This window comes from Dendrobates tinctorius, unplaced genomic scaffold (genome assembly GCF_039654945.1).
Source record: "Dendrobates tinctorius isolate UK_male_01 unplaced genomic scaffold, ASM3965494v1 ptg000129l, whole genome shotgun sequence".
In the NCBI taxonomy this organism is placed as follows: domain Eukaryota; kingdom Metazoa; phylum Chordata; class Amphibia; order Anura; family Dendrobatidae; genus Dendrobates; species Dendrobates tinctorius.
Genome location: NW_027361797.1, coordinates 46,289,327 through 46,307,114, shown reverse-complemented (window position 1 = coordinate 46,307,114; position 17,788 = coordinate 46,289,327). Strand labels below are relative to the sequence as shown.

The 17,788-nt window shown below is 44.8% G+C and overlaps 1 protein-coding gene across 5 annotated transcripts in view; it reads right to left on the bottom strand.

Annotated features, from left to right (window-relative positions):
* TRRAP (transformation/transcription domain associated protein) overlaps nt 1–17,788 on the bottom strand; it is a 196,316-nt gene that overhangs the window by 8,906 nt on the left and 169,622 nt on the right. For all 5 annotated transcript variants that reach the window (XM_073543094.1, XM_073543093.1, XM_073543090.1 and 2 more), the window contains 6 exons: nt 17,432–17,522; nt 16,249–16,448; nt 15,800–16,061; nt 12,949–13,174; nt 6,553–6,770; nt 2,552–2,736 (listed from right to left, as the gene is read on the bottom strand). In XM_073543094.1, coding sequence (XP_073399195.1) covers nt 2,552–2,736; nt 6,553–6,770; nt 12,949–13,174; nt 15,800–16,061; nt 16,249–16,448; nt 17,432–17,522 — 1,182 coding nt within the window. The remainder of the gene's footprint in view (nt 1–2,551; nt 2,737–6,552; nt 6,771–12,948; nt 13,175–15,799; nt 16,062–16,248; nt 16,449–17,431; nt 17,523–17,788) is intronic.

The following is a 17,788-nucleotide window of genomic DNA, read 5'->3' as shown; positions in this document are numbered from 1 at the left end:
AAAGTATCACATGACCAGAGAGTGCCATCGCTATCTGCTGTGGTAACGCACTAATTATCCTGTAGTCTCCTACATGAGCTAATAAATCATCAGTATACAGTCAGGAAACAGAACGGTCATCTCCTACACTATAACTGTGTGACACTAGCTGCGTAATCATCATCATAATCTGCGATATTTGTTTCTTTCCCACAAGTGGAGAAAGTGTGTGCTACATTCCGTGCAATTACATCATACAGGCAGTTCTGGTAACAGAGTGACCAAACTCAAGAGAACATAAAACCATGTCATTTCAGGTGGTCGCATGAGCAAAAGGATACCATGAAGTTTTAAGCAAAAAGGAGCAACTACATAAAACAATACTATATGAATTATATATAGTGGGATACTACTGATAAGAAAAAGTTAAAAAAATAAATCATAATAATGGAGTGCGTTAACTTGAGTCCAGCTGCCTAAGTGCGGACACTCCAATATACACAATCCGGGTCATTAAAATCCAAGAAGATGTGAAGGTAGATTAAGTAATTTGGGGGTTGCACGTTGACTGCAAACACGTGCACACTTTCGCACTCTTTCAGCACATCTACCAAGGTGGGGACCTTCTGTTCTCACTTGTTGCCACGTTATTTAGTCTCATCTAACTTGTCTTCGATTTGATAGATCTCACATCCGCCTGGTGAAGACTCCAGCAGCTGCCGAGCACATTATTTATAGAGGGTGCACTAAACTGCAGGGGAATTATTAGCAGTAAAAAAGTAGCTGAGAAATACAGAGCGACTGTTTATTAAAGAGATTAGAGTGGGCAAGACATCGTTACCCAGATAATTAAGAGAATAAAATCTTATGAGCCGGAAGCCATTTTTTTCCCTGTTTATAAGATACTATCCATTTGCTTCAATTAAGAGACATGGCTTTCTTTATTGGATATTAACACTTCTGTCACAAGGTCTTGTAACTCATTGGAGGACGTGCATTAACCTGCCGTGTATGGGGTGCACAGAACAGACCTGCTGCAGAATGCTAAACCTCCCCGCCGCAGCCTGACCCTGAGGTGAGAGCCACCCAGGTTACCACCACACCCACTCACTGAGCTGCCAATCAGTGGTGTGGGCGGGATTATACAGAAATCAGCATTCTAAGAACTATGTGGGTGGGGTTATACAGGGATCAGCATTCAAGCACTGTGTGGGCGAGGTTATACAGGGCTCCTCATTCTAAGGACTGTGTGGGCGGGGTTATACAGGGATCAGAATTGCAAGCACTATGTGGGCGGGGTAATACAGGGATCAGCATTTAACCACTATGTGGGCAGGGTTATACAGGGATCAGCATTCTAAGCACTATGAGGGCGGGGTTAAACAGGGCTCCGCATTTAAGGACTGTGTGGGCGGGGTTATACAGGGCTCCACATTCTAAGGACTGTGTGGGCGGGGTTATACAGGGATCCGCATTCTAAGCGATATCTTGGCAGGGTTATACAGAGCTTCGCATTCTAAGCACTATGTGGGCGGGATTATACAGGGATCAGCATTTAAGCACTATGTGGGCGGGGTTATACAGGGCTCCGCATTCTAAGCATTGTGTGGGCGGGGTTATACAGGGCTCCACATTCAAGCACTGTGTAGGTGGGGTCACACAGGGCTCCGCATTCTAAGCACTGTGTGGATGGGGTCACACAGGGCTCCACATTCTAAGCACTGTGTGGGTGGGGTTATAATGGCTCAGAATTCCAAGCTCTGCTAAATCTACAGCAGAGAAAACAGGGATTACATCATAACTGCACCATCCAGCCCAGTAAGTGATATATCGCTGGAATCAGGGTCTCAGCCGCTACAGTCATGCGCCTCTCAGATTACACAGCAGGGACCTGCTGACAGGTTCCCCTTAAAGGAACTCTGTCAACACAAAATGACTGTTCAAACTGCTCCATAGTAAAAAAACAAAAAAAATGCCCAAAAAACAAAATAGTCTTGGATAACCCCTTTAATTGATGTAGGTTGGAGTGAGAGGTACAATAATACCACCTGGGGCATAAACTACGATTCACTCCGACACAGTGCCATACATACAGCTGTGGCCGTTCCTGGTACTGCAGCTCTGACTCATGAATGAGATGATCACTGCAGGTCTGTGTCGGCAGAGGTTCACCAATGAAATATTGATAGTCTATCCTAAAAATAGGCGTAGGTATGTATCGTGCGGAATGACAACTTCTGGATTCTCAGATGCAAGATTAATTGCTAATATATTTTATGTTTTGTTTGTTCAGACGGGCATCCTTTATGCTCTGTATTCTTTCACTAACCTGCTGAAGGAGTTAAAGAAACGCCACGCACATGATGAGAAGTGTGGTCTCGCGGAGAAGATGACCACAAGAACGGAGGGTCCAGCGGCCGGGGATGACTAAGCTTATCATGTGATGTGGCGCTCCTCTCCAGATATGACATACTCGCACGGCAGCGCGAACTACAGGGTGATCAGGCCGGGGACAGGGTGCAGAATGCTTTTACAGTGCGGCTTTCAGATTCATTAATCACAGATTTCGTACCTGATGACTGGCCTGGGTCCCTCGTGCTTGAACTGTGGCCAATCTGTCATAGTAACGTGAAATAGGGTTGTCATGCTCGATGCCTTTCTTGGCGCAGCGTTGCTTATAGATCTCCACCAAGGAGAGAGAAGAGGGATTGTCTTCCACCAGACGCATCTGCGGTGAGACGGCCACGACACGGGGGACTGGAAATTATTGTAAGGAGAGAGAGGGGGGAGACTGATTAATGCAAAACGATAGTAATGGAGACGGGGAGGAGCAAACATCATTATGTAAATGCATGTACAGGACCAAGAAAATAGCCGAAGTCATCACCTGCCCCCTCAACCAACTACAAAGCATGTGCTAAAAATTGGGGGCAATAAAAAAGACATATCGGTGATAATAAAATAAAATGTAACTTTATAAACTTAGCAAAAAGGGCAGAGCCTAGATGTACTCTAATTACCTCCACTTTGAAATGTAGTATAGTTATTCTGATTCACTATGTCGCTTACCCCATGTGCAGGGCATTGCAATAGCTTAGGTATCCATGGTTACGACCACTAACATCTTACTGTCACTATCTGAGTGGTTGAAACCAAGGATACCTAAGCAACTGCAATGCCCTGCACATGGGGTAAGTGATATAGCCAATCAGAAGAACTAAACTACATTTCAAATTGGGGCATTTGCTATTATTATTACACCTGCTACATATTGAGATAGGATCTTGGAGATGAGAATACCCCTTTAAGTTTATTTCTAGGGGGAATAACAGAGGAAAAACACAAGGATAATAGCAGCATTTATGAACAGAACCTAATTTGTCTCATCAATAGGAGGCCGTATATTGTTAGCAGTGATTGTGTTCACGTGTAGAAACACAACTTATGGATGACGAGAATGGTAAAGAAAAGATGTCAATTTAGTTACACATTTACAGGAAGAATATCAAGGAAGGTAGTGGTGTATATGAGCGAAAGCTGAGTCCTCTGAGGTGTTACTTACTTACTGACAATAAGCACGGATTGGACAGTATCAGACACACCCATGAGGAATATCAGGGGAACTGGATAATACAGCATCTTAAGAAAAAGTACCCCAGGATTGTTATCCATTAGGAAAGGCAAGTATATACTAAGACTGACATGTCCGTAAAGCAGACCTACTGAAAACTTAAGGTACAAATCTAAGTAATAGAAAAATAAATAAAAAAGTTTTCAAACATTTCTAATCAGCAGATTTCTTGACTGTTTTGCGTCATCTCAAGGCGTCACTTCCGGTTAAAGAACATACGCCGCTTTAATGTTGGAATATGCAAAACACTGATGGGATGTGACGTTCTGCAGAGCAATGCGGGTCAGGAACACATCGGATGTTCGTGCTGCGGTTCTGGCTCTATACTGAAAGGTTCAGAAAAACCATTTTTATAGTGGGTCCTAAGTAGAGATAGAAAGGGCCCCTGATTTCCAGGCCCTAATCCACTAGACTAAATCCTTCCAGCTGACCTGACATGTCCATGCATCACCTGGAGCTCAGTGGTTATTGTGCAACTAGATTATGGCCCGATGCCATCGCATCGGGAGGATGCGATAGCATCACACCTCTTTGCCATGTTAACCCTCAACACACACACTCCTCTCACCTTTCACCATCTCCACTCACTCTTTCACTCCACATACGACCCCTTCTCTCACTGTCTCTCATACCCTGTCATCGCCGCTGCTCAACGATCCCCGACATCATCTTCCGCCGGCGCCATCCTGGATCCAGACGTTGTCCACACCGGCGACATGCTCTTGCAGCGACGCCATCTTGAGTATCGTGAAATCCCGCGATAGTCAAGATGGCGTCGCCAGAAGAACATGTCGCCGGCGTGGACGACGTCGGGATCCAAAATGTCGTCGGCGAAATCTCGCGAGTTTTCGCCGACGCCATTTTGGATCCCGACGTCGTCCTCGCCGGCGACATGTTCTTGCGGCGACGCCATCTTGACTATCGCGGGATTTCGCCGATCCAAAATAGCGTCGCCGCAGGAACATGTCGCCGGCGTGGATGCCGTCGGGATCCAAAATGGCGTCAGCAAAATCTCGCGAGATTTCGCCGACGCCATTTTGGATCCCGACGTCCTCCACACCGGCGACCTGTTCTTGCGGCGACGCCATCTTGACTATCGCGGGATTTCGCCGATCCAAAATGGCGTCGCCGCAAAAACATGTCGCCAGCATGGAGGACGTCTGGATCCAGGATGGCGCCGGCGGAAGATGATGTCGGGGATCGTGGATCAGCGGCGATGACGGCGTGAGTATGAGAGACGGAGTGAGAGAAAGGGTCGTATGTGGAGTGAAAGAGTGAGTGGACGTGAGTGGAGATGGTGAAAGGTGAGAGGAGTGTGTGTGTTGAGGGTTAACATGGAAAGAGGTGTGCGGTGACGTCAGTTGTTACAACCGGAAGTTGCTTAGGGAATTTATTATTATAGATGCTTCACTAGACCTGTGGAGGCGCTGCAGTGATATGGAATACTTTAGAAGGAGGGTTTACAAGGGGTTTCAGAAGATGCCTTTATAAAACAGATATAGGTTATGACTCATACAAATGATGGGTAAATTTGGCATAAAAATAAACCGTTCATTACCATGGATATCGGTTTAGCTTTCTTTTGGAATCTATGTGTATTATTGTGTGGCTTAATTAATGAGCAAGAAAATAAAAATGTGTTGCTACATTTACGGAGGAGTATAAGAGTACCACACCGTCGATGCATTAATGACACCGCGGCTGGAAAAGACGGGGCTGAACAGGTACAGGCTGTCATCCGCAGATTACCATTCGCATTATGAGATTAGCGGAGCCGTTCTCTCGTCTCACATAAGCCATAATAAATATTTACTTGCACAGGATTACCGAGCAGGACGGAACAGCGAGACGTGCGGCCGAGTGTCCCTGACTTCATGAAAACTTAAAGGGAGTCTTTCCACTTTGGGCGCTCTGAAGCAATGCGGCCAAGCCCTGCAAAGCAATACACCGCGCGATTTGCTATGTTTTGGCCATGTGGTTTGTACAGTGGAGGCCAAAAAGCCAAGCAATTCTTGTGGGTGCATCATGTAGGGCACCCTCCGAGTGCTAAAATAATATGGTCAGGCTACTGATGTTCAGTCAATGTACGGAGAAAGCTTCAAGAGTCACATTTCTTTTCTGTCCAGCCATAAAACAGGCAGTAGCAGGGTTGATACTACCCTTCTGTTGGCCATCTACGTCAGTCCCAAAGAAGTGTGGAAGTCAGGGCCACTCAGGTGACTTTGGGACCTCTATTTTTGGGATCAGAAAGGTGGCAGCAGTTGGGCCCCCCACCAACAATCATACATCACCCATTCTGTGGTTAGGTGATAAATGAACTTAGTGGAAAAAGGCCCTTTAAAGACCGGCAATGATGGCAAGTGCCAAACAGAAGGAATAAAAAGGGTTAAGCGATGACTCTGATCCGAGCCAAGCAGAAAGCTCTTGTGGGGAGAAGAGAAGGTCTTGATGAAATGGCTGGAGATGCGCTATCTTTCTGATAATTACAGGCTCGTTAGCACAATGTGTGTCACGTGCCGTCTCTTCATTAGTCAGCCGGATCTCTTGCATTCTCTTCCCAGTTAACTCAAGCAGGAGGTAGAAAATATCCGTCTCTGTAGCCTGGCTGCGGCTCATCGAGGAATAAATAACCCCACGTGAGCTCTGGCGGAGTCAATAATTAATTAGCGATAAATGCAGATGATGAGAGGCTGTTCACTGCATCACGGCCTCCAAAAACACAGTGAGGCCATCTCTGTGAAGGCTACGGTGTCCTGTGGGTAGAAGTCACCCATGCCAGCTTTACACGGTCAGATGCTTCACAGATGACACGGACTTATCTCATCAGAGATGTATACGGTGTCAGACCTCCGACTCATACCCAAGGTTTATTACACAGGTCGGGGGGTTCATGTGATGCAGCCCAAGACGAGTTTATGACTGGTACTGGGGCACCTACTTACCAGTAAAGAAAAGGTGGCGCTTTGTGGTTTCCTTTCTCTTTTCTAGACATGGATTGAGGAGACGCAGCAGCTGTAAGACCCGCTCTTCTCTGCGGGACTCGGTCAGACAGGCGTCGTTCATGACCAGGTAAGGATAAATCTTCCCGTTGTGCCCTCGGATGTAGAGTCTTCTGGCGGCCGTATTGTGCTTCTGGACTATCTCCACTCTAGGCATAAACCTACAAAATAGAGAAATGTCATCAGCAATACGAATGGCTAACCTGAAGAACTGGTCAACCATGTAACAGATGTCCATGCTCTCGCTAGATTGAAGATGATAGACAAAGAAGGATTGTGCTGTTGGGTTTAAACATGTCAAATCCTTATGTTCTTAAAAGGAATCTGTCATCAAGTTTTTACCATGTAATCTGAGAGCAGCATGATGTAGGGGGCTGAGTTTCAATAAAATAAGTGTTTTATCAGCAGGAGATCATCACTACAGAACTAAGTGGCTTGTGCCTCCTAGTCCAACCATGCTCCACCACTGAAAGCGGCTGATCAGAGGTATGGGCGGAGTTATACAGGGCTCAGCTGCTAGATCTGCAGCAGAGAAAATTACAGCATGTAGTCCAGCAAGTGACACCACTGGAATCAGGGTCTCTGTCCCTACATTATGCTGCTCTTGGATTACATAGCAACAATCTGGTGACAGATTCTCTTTAATGGAGATAAAGCACCCACCAGAGGTGTCTTGCAACCACTTGCTCCCTTCACCCTCTCCTCATTCAGGACACAATTACCCTAGGCCCAGTCTGCATGTATATGGGGGGACCATAAACCTCACATCTATACAAAATGAATGGCAAGTTTTAGAGGGGAGCAAACACTTCATTAGCCAATCTTGCAAATTTTACAGCCCCCACTCCCATTTGCCAATCTTTGCAGCAATTTGACGTGTGCAAATATTGCCACCACAAAGGAGGACTGCTCCTGCTGGAGCAACAAGAGTTAACGCAGGGGCTGGTGATAAACCAGCAGGGAGGACGAGTTTAGTCTTCTTAGTTTCTAAGTCCAATCAGCAAAATGAGGAGAAGCTCTTATTCTCGGTGAAGGGGAAAGTGCTTGGAAGACAGACTCTCTGCCAAGTTGTAATGTATGCTCGGTGGTAATCAGCGTGATGGGGAGAATGATGCCGCAGCCGAAATCTTCCAGCTCAAATCTTATTCTTGGCTGTAACATCAGAGAAATCGCGTCTTCAGTGCTGTACACCAGGAGCGCGCTTTAAGCAGCGACTCTGTCCCTGCCGGCCCGCTATCAGGGCACCCAGTCATTAGATCTATGGGTGGCCACGCGCTTGTATTCTATAGGGAATGAGCCGCGGTCAGATGCCGCTTCCATCAAAACAAGTGTTTAGCACATTGTAATCCACCATGCCTGACCCTTCTTTCCCACAATGTCTGCTGATGGGTGAAAGTTAGGAAGCCCGAGTAAATAGCTGGTTGGCCTGCCTGAAATTAGACTGGCAGCAGCCTAATGTGTATGGGTATCCTAAAGGAGCTGCCCTAATTAGAAAGCCACCCCGTATTCACAGTAACCTGCTGATCGCTACAGGTCCCACTGCTGGTACCCACCTCAATAGGTCCCGCTGCTTCCACCTTCACGGGACACTGCTTGGAAGAACGTCCCGCTACTGGTATCCACCCCCATAGGTCCCGCTGCCTCCCCCTTCACAGGTCCCTGCCTGGTAGCCCCCCACAGGTCCCGCTACTGGTAACCACCCCCACAGGTCCCACTGCCTTCCCTTCACGGTTCCAACTGCTGATACACCCCCCCCCCACACCATGGGTCCCGCTGCTGATACACTTCCCCCCTCCCACTGCTGATACCCCTCACCACCATGGTCCCGCTGCCGGGACACCCCCCCACCACCACGGGTCCCGCTGCTGGTACACCCCCACCACGGGTCCCGCTGCTGGTACACTCCCCTCTCACCACGGGTTCCATTGCTCGTACACCGCACCACCAACAGGTCCCACTGCTGGTACCCTTCCCCCCACCACAGCTCCCACTGCTGGTACCCCTCCCCCCCACCACAGCTCCCACTGCTGGTACCCCTCCCCCCCACCACAAGTCCCACTGCTGTGTCCCCACCACCACAGGACCCACTGCTGGTACCCCACACCCCTAAGAATATGACCATGAAATATCCATGCGCACAACATGGCTCCATTCATTGTCAAATGGTACTACCTGAGCCGTCCCATAGATAATGAATGGAGCAGAGCCCTGTCATTACTCTATTCCGGCAGGAACACTTCAAAGCCACATTTTCGGGAATGATGAGGTTCCAGCAGCTATCTACCCTGTGGATAATTGATACCTTTCCAAGCTCGGACAGCCCTTTTAAAACTGACAGTTGTATCAGAGGGGGCTTCGTATACCCCCACCCAGCCCTGACGGTCTGCAAATTAGGTCACTTATAGTCGCATGAGACCATAAAATGGTTTCAATATTGGCCAGATGATTGAGGTGCACAATTAGGGATAGCCCTCAAACTTTAAAGTAGGTGGGCACTCGGACAAAAGGCGTTGGTGCAGCTTCTAGATGACACATAGAATTATGGAAACTGGGACTAACTAGAAACTCAGGAGCAGACAGACAGATGGAGTGGAACCCAGCAGAGATGGATGCGAGCAAAACACGGAAGTACAGATAATGGAACAAAACAAGGAACACTAGAGTTTCAATCCCAAGACACAGGTGTGTCAGTGGGCCTCAAATAGATATAGAGAGATGTTATTGATCCACGCTGGGCAACCTGGCGTGGAGCACAACAGAGGGCAGCGGACCCAGGGGAAGGAAGTGGAACCCGAAGCACCCGGTTCCAGTATGTAACACCGTCATCACTTCTATATTACTTTTTATGCAGTACAAATCAGGGCTGTGGAGTCGGAGTCGGAGTCGTGGAGTCGGAGTTAGTTTTGGTTGGAGTCGGAGTCGGCAGAAATGTACCGACTCCGACTTTAAAAAAATGTATTAATATTTCATAATTGAACTTTCATATGAATTTTATAAATGTTACTCAAATATATATGTTCTATCAAACTATGAACAACAGTGATAAGCAGTTCTGCTGGAGATAGAGACATTTCTTACTTCTTGTGTGTCACTGTTCTCCACTGCCCTTATCTAATCTTATACTTGGTTAACCTCATGCTGCCCCAACCCCCTACTTACAATGTATGAAACTGAAAGTGAAAATGTGTTGCAAATTCTTAGTAGTAAAGCTCCTCCTCTAGACTAGATCATACTAGGTGTGCGTCTTCCAAGCATCTCACAGCTGCCTGCTATTCAGAAGAGGAAGACTGTAAGAAGTATTATCCTTTCAACAAACTTTGCATCAGTTAACTGTGAGTAAATGAGGAATAATAACAGTATTACTGACCACTATATCAGTTGTACGACCTGGCAATAATTTTGTACAATTGTTTTTAGGAAAAACAATTGTCATTTGGATTGTGAATGCAGAATTAAAAACCTGAGAATGTCAAAGAAGCATCACATTAAATCAGCTGTATTTGAACATTTCACCATCACTCAAGATAGAAAACATTATGTCTGTCAGTGTATGACAAATGATCCAGACGAAAACAAATGCTGTGAAGCCAAGATGAGTGCATATTCAGGCAAAGATAAAAATGCTCCTACCAGAGCTTCTAATCTAAAGAGACATTTACAGCTCTTTCATCCAGAAGTACTGAAAGCAGTGGATGAGAAAGACTGCATCCAAACCAATGAACCAGTGCCCAGCTCTTCCAGCCAAACAAAGGAGCAGAGAACTTTGCAGCCATCAGATGCAAGATATTTTGTCAGTGACAAAGTTACTGTGACAATGACAGTAGATACATTTAAAAAACAGATCATAGAGCTTGTTGTAAAGGATAGTGTGCCTATTTCATTATTTTCACGACCAGCTTATGTGTCTGAATGGGGAAATGGCCCGCAAGCTTGGTGTTTCTCTGGAGAGAGAGAGTATTAGAAAATTAGTAATCGAAGAAGCTTTTAAACAAAAGGAAGAACTTAAAAAAACTCTCAAGGGACGCTTTCTGTTTCTTAAAATGGATGCCTGCACACGTCACAGAGTGAACTATTTTGCCATCAATGTCCGATTTGTTTGTGACAAAAATGAAATAGTTACCAAGACATTGGCAGTAAAAGACACCAAAGCTCATCACACCAGTGAGTTTCTCCAGGTCTTGGTGGAAAAGGTTCTGCAAGACTATGAACTTAAAAAAGAGCAAGTTCTTTCTGTCGTAACTGACAATGCTTCAAATATGATAAGTACCATTAAGCTAATGAATGAGAGTAATGATGGTGACCAGCAGCTAGAAGAACATTCTGGGTCCACAGACACAGAAATGTTTGAAATAGAGGAATACAGTATTGAAACTGAGGAGCAAACTGAAGTTGCTTCAGATGAACAGCAACATGATAGTTTAGATGATCTTATTGAAACTGTGTCAATATGTTCTTTCATTCATCACATGCGCTGTGTTGTGCATACGCTACAGCTGGCTATAAGAGACAGTCTGCAAGAAGGACATGCTGCTGCACTGATTGGCAAGGTGAGAAAATTGGCTACTGTTGCCAGAACCCCTATAGTTAACTCAATCTTGAAGAGACGTGCTGGAAAAGGGGCAATTATTGATCAAGCCACACGATGGGGCAGTATTTACTTAATGATTCAGCGCTTGGTTGAACTGAAAACCTTTCTTGTAGACATGGCTAACCCTCAACTGACGCTAAATGAAAGTCAGTGGAATCAGGTGACTGAGCTGGAAAAATTGCTAGAGCACCCATTTACAGTGACTAAAAAATTACAAGCAGAGGACTTAACTCCAGGTATTTTCTTATAGGAGTGGAAGAACCTGATGTTTTGCCTGTACCAAAGAGGAGGGTTAATTGCAAGTGGCATTGCTACATCATTGAAACGGAGAGAGGAGCTACTATTACAAAATAACATTCTTTTGGCAGCTGTTTATGTAGACCCAATGCATCGGATTCTTCTAGATGATCAACAGCTAAGTAAAGGAAAAGAAGCTCTGTTTGAAATAGCAGTAAGGATGAAAGGGTTGCAGAACAGTCAGGAGGAACAAGAAGAATTTGGTCGTCGTGCCACATCTTCACCCTCATCATCAACTGATGAAGAATATAATTTCGAAAAATATTTGGATCACAAGGACCGTGCAAAGCGTTCCGGCATAGAAGAGTCATCCCCATCAAGGAACACAGCCAGTACATTTCAGCAGAATTTTTCATGTGCACTAAAAGAAATTGAGAAATTTGACCGTTCATCAAAAATAACAGTGCAACAAGCGATTCCTCTGTATCCTGACATTGTCAGAGATGCTGCCCGAGTGGTTACTGCTTTGCCACCAACACAAGTTAGTGTAGAGAGGTTGTTCTCTGCTCTCAAAATAATTAGATCAGATTTGAGGGCATCCATGACGGAGGATCTGACAGAGGCAATACTTTTTCTGAGGACAAATTTATAGATTTCTTCTTATTAACTGCATAAAAGTGTTTATTGCATATTTACTTACAGTTTAGAAAAGTTTATAAAAGTTATTTGCTATATTCTAATTGTATTCTAATAAATGTAGTTTTTGCTCTAAGTGGTCTGATTACTTATATGATGGTGAGAAACTGAATAAGCACGATGTTTAATATTTTACAACAGTAAATTTGTTGTTATGAATTGGCCATTTATGAAGGAGTCGGAGTCGGAGCCGGAGCCTGATAAAATCCAGGAGTCGGAGTCGCAACTGTGGCTTACCGACTCCACAGCCCTGGTACAAATCCTTAGACAGACCAGGTAGATCACACTAACCAACAGGAAGTCTGTTTTATGTGTCGTCTAATCAGTATGGCATAAAACAATTGGTCGGGCCAAAATCCGAGGGGGTTGGCTTTGTATCGTTCTGTACATGATAATTCAAGCAAGTTGCATGAAGGTTCTTTACGTCCTGGTGAATATAATTCAGTTTTTACTTTATCCCTTTAAACTATTATTATGACCCAGCCTGCTAGTAGCTGCCAAGGACGTCACTTGGGAGGCCATTAGGTGGCCGTATTCAATTTTTCTTTGTATTCTAGCATTTTACTAGAAAGGACAATGTCCCAGAACTGTCATAGCAACGAGAGAGATGAGAAGACATTTCCAGAACAATCAGGAAGCAAGGTAACGCTAAGAGTGGTACCCAAAATGGCAGCGTTAATAAACAATTCATCACGCTCTGACAACTGGAAGGTCACAAAAGTTGCAAGCAAAACTTGCTTCAAAGACATCATCAAACCATTGATCTACAGCGTACGGCGCGCGCTGGATGTATTCTCATTCAGAGGTGTCCATTTTACCTGGCGATCTTGATGTAATAATGCGTCGGCTTTGGCATCAGGAACTCCCCGGGAATCTCCACTTCTGCAGTCTGGGCCGAGAAATTGCTGAGGAATCGGCACTTCTCCTCGATAAGGAAAAACTTGGGCAGCTGCTTTGTTTTGGCTTCTAGAATCTTGATCCACTTCTTGAGTTTGGAGATGAGATTATGCAGCTTCATGGAGCCTGGGACACTGAAGTCAAAATCTAGAAAAAAAAAAAAAACACAAGACGAGGAAATGAGTGACCTCCATCTATTTCCAAACCCAAGAACCTATGAACTCAATGGAGGAGAAATTGCAACCATTGTGCAACCCATAGAGGTCTGAAAGTTGTCATCCCTTTGATCCCCCAGGCCTTAAACAATGTCAGTGGTTTCAGCCAATTCTGCAAAGTGTAAGGGATCATCCTGTTAGATGAGGATTGGGTGGTCTGATCATAAATGACTGATCTTTTTGCTCTGCAGGCAGATAAGCTGATCGCATGAGTGTCTGCCGGCGGCAGCTTACCGCTCTCTGCCCATAGAGAAGGCTTGGCCGACCATTCGTGTGTTTTAGGGAGAGACGGCGGTCAGCTGAATTAAGAGTTCGGCCAACATCCATCTAAGATGTATGGGTTATTCTCATCATCATAAATGGAGAAAATTGCCAAAACAAAGCAACTGAGAATCACAACAGTCCTGAACCTTATGCAGTAATGATCCAATGCACTTAAATGGTGGTATTATCATTTACCAATTTTAAAGGGAATCTGTCTCCATTTTTTTTTTTAATGTAATCTAAGAGTAGAATGATGTAGGTGCAGAGACCCTGATTCCAACGATGCATCATTTACTGGGCTGCTTGCTGCAGTTTTGACAAAATCACAGTTTTCTCTGCTGCAGATCTACCAGTTCTTAGAATGCTGAGCTCTGTATCACCCCGCCCACACCAATGATTGGCTGCCAATCAGTGGTGGGGGCGTGGTTACACAAAGCAGGACTACTTGGCATGAGACAACATGTCCTGTAGTGATAATCTCCTGCTGATAAAACACTGATATTATTAACACTACATCCCAGTAAGTGACATCGCTGGAATGAGGGGGTCAGTGCCTACATCATTCTGTCCTCAGGTTACACAGCAAGAACCTGCAGACAGATTCCCTTTAATGATGTAATCGGTATGTACAGAACTAGAAAGCGGCTGTAATGCAGCACATATCGGAGTAAGTTTTATTAGGTAGCCTGCATACTGCTCATTAAACCAGACCAGCAGCGGACTGAATTAAAGCAGACTATTAAGAAGAAAAACATCTGCCGCGATATATCCTCAGGAGGGATCCGAGTCCCTGGTGCATGAGATGTGCCCATTCGTCAGCTTTCCTCCGCTCCCACTAGTCAGGGAACAGCGTACAATATACAGATATAAATAGATCTTTAAAGGTTAATCAAGCACGTCTTCCTCCAAAGGGGCTTTGCTATTCAAAAAAAACTATTACCGGAAGCGACGCAGACCCATTAAACAGAAGGAAGGCAACATTGCAGAGCATTAACCGCAATTGAATTTCTGAGAGTGTGCAAACAATCGCTGGGACTCGAAGAGAGCGCGTCGCCGCCTTTTAGCCTGCTGGCCTTCATCCATTAAATTTAATCACATGGTTCACGTCTTCCATTATCTACCGTCATGCAACTGTTGTGCCGCACAGTCTGCATCATGGAAGCCTTAATGGGCTCCAGATATGTAGGTCATATTTAAAGCTGGAAGCTACTTTAAAAGTGAATCCCAGCAGCCAATTTCCATATCACAGTGGTTATACAATGCTGGAGAAAATCAGCATGCCACCAGACTGCCGGCAAGTCACAAAAGTCAAGGGAAATTCTCCTTTAAATAGGTGCCAAAACTGATGTCTATGTGCAGTAATATGGACTGCGGGGGTCACACAGATCAGCGTCAAGTCCGAATAGTCAATGGATACCTGATATTGTAGGGGAAAGGAGTTTACTTTTGGAGTGGGAAGTGAGATTTGTTAGAGAAGAAAACACAAGTAGATCATGATTCAGGCCTTATTTTTTGTTTTAAAGGGACTGTGTCAGTAAGATCAACCCTCCTAAGTCGTCTATATGGGCATGTAGGTCATAAGAAGTTGAATAAAATGACACCTTGATATCTGCGATCCGATGTCTTATTCCAGAGAAATCCATGTTTCTATTAATATGTAAATGAGATGTTAAGACCTATGGGTGGGGCATAGATCTCCCTGAGAATCACAGCTTCCAGAGGCATTACCAGTGAGACATATAGAGGAGAGCAGACTGTCACTTCATGTCTCACACTGGTAACGTCCCCTTTCATTTACCTTAAGCTCTGGAGGCAGACTCTCAGGAAGACCTATGTCCGGCCCATAGATCTTAAAGGGTCATTTACATATTAAGAAAAAAAAAAAGATTTCTTGGGTACAAGACATTGGATCGCAGATATTGAAGTATAATATTACTCAGTTTTCAATGACCTGCATTTCCATATAAACAGCTTGGGAGGGTTGATCCTACTGCAGATTCCCTTTAAGAAAACCTTTGACCATACACCCCATTACTGAAAAGGTAGAATGGTGAGCGGCACAAGTACTCGCTCTGGAAAACTCAAGCCATCCATACTTTACATAGAAAGCCATTTATCCTGCATGGTAGCCTTGAGGTTCCCCTGCGCGAGATGTGGTACATAATAGGAGCCATCTGTGGAAAGGCATACTTCTACTTTTATCATGGACTTACTGATATAGTAGACAAGAGTGGTCTCGGCAAACTACAGGGCATGAAGGAAAGCGGAATATGAAGACCTGAGCCCGAATTACCTGTCGTAAACTGGCTTTTCAGCTTCTGGAAGACGGGATCTTGAGCCGTGGCCTGAGCTCTACGTGCCAACGACTCGGAGGCTGCGCTGGAGAACATGGTCGAGACATTGGAGACGTTCTCCAAGCCCACGCCGAAGGTGCTGACCAGCTTCTTGACAAAGTTCAGAGTATGAGGGGTGATTTTAGCATCAGAGACCGCTCCACTTTTCTCAAAGGCCACGGAGTAACATTTCGCCAGCCCTTGCTGCAACTGCCTGAGGACCTGAAATTTATATATAAAAACACATTAAAAAATACATACAATGGGCAAAGCTTTACCGCCTGATGTCCCAATGCAGACTAAAAAGTAAGGTTTAAAAAATAAAAAATAAGCAGATGCCAGAAAGTGTATCATAGTCACCTATTGATTGTATTGGCAGTTTTAGGTTTACATGCATGACCAAATTTACCTCTTCATGCCAGTTCTCTCTGAACCAAACCATCTGGTCTACGATGCCTTCCAATGAAGACAGCAGGGTGGGATGCAACTCTCTCTGCATGTGCATAATTCGGCTGCACCTCCACATGGGTGCGGTGGCTCTGATGGGTCCTGGGTCAGAGGCAGAATGGGACTGGGTGCCGACGGAGCTTGGTTGGTGCTGTCCAGAGTCTGGGAGAAAGCAAAATAAACCGCATCATACACATATCCTCAGCTTCAATAACATATTATCCCAGTAGGTTTCTAATTCCATTTATAAATTAGGCTTTGGGGTCTCAAAAACCATACACACTGGACTCACACAAGCGGCTACGCAGTCCCTTTAATAGAAAAAACAAACGATTGTAGCAGATCTATTGAGAACATCTTCTGCTCATATTTATTTTTCTAGCAATTTTTTAAAACGCCAACATTATTGCAACAAGAAAATTTTACATCCCTCTACAATGTCCAGGACGCAGCCTGACTAACAGCTCCTCAATGTCCCTCCTTCCTGCTGAGATCTCCCACTGCTCAATACGAGCTGCAGCTGTCAAATCGGACTGGATGGGCACAGCTCTTTCTCTACAGTTGGACTTACTCATTTGTCAGATTGCTGAATAATCCTGATATCAAAATAAGTACACCAGGATCATCAGGTTTAGGAGACCTACTTAATGTAGCCTTAGATTAGAATGTGAAATTTGGCGACAGATCCCCTTTACTACCAACTTCTGTCCTTTTTTTACCCAAAGCTTGGACAGAAATACTGTACTTCTATGTAAAGATTCAGAAAAGGGCGAGTACTGGATCTGAAAATGGCATAAAGCGTGAGAGTGAGATTCACAAAAAAATATATATATATTAGAGTGTACGTGGCTCAAACAAAGAAATCTATGCCAGGGACATTGTATGGCAAAGTATCTTAGGGCTTTTAGTTCTGAACCCATTATAGACAGCCATACACTAATCTAAATGCATGAATGGCGGGATCCGATCCATCGTCAACTCCGCGGCAGAAAAAAACCTTTAGCTAGACACAAAATGCAATTTTCCAGCCTTTTTGCCATCTTTCCACAGCGTCAGCAACACAAAAAGGAAGCATGAAATTACCTCCTCTCCCGGTGTAATATACGTGTAAAATCGAGAGATTTGCTCGGACGCAGGAGACTCACCGCTTTTGTAACGCTCCCGCTGCTCGATTTTCAGAGTTAAGTACAGAGTCCGGATGGGAAAATACACGGCTTGAGGGTAGACTCGCCCGACCTGAGAAAAGCAAACGGTTCAGACTTTATGATCATGTCAAGGGCGAAACATCATGTAATAGCGAGAAATAGTCTATGAATGCCTATGGAATGCCGCCACTGGGATGTTTGGCTTTAGAAAACACTTTTTTTAAATTTTGTATTAATGGGGTGGTTCACTTTAAGGAACACTTTTTTTCTCCTTACTTGAATGCATACATTTTTGGCTAAAAATAAAAGTTTTGCAGTTGGGTTTTATGAAAAATTTTGCTCCGTTTGACTTCTATA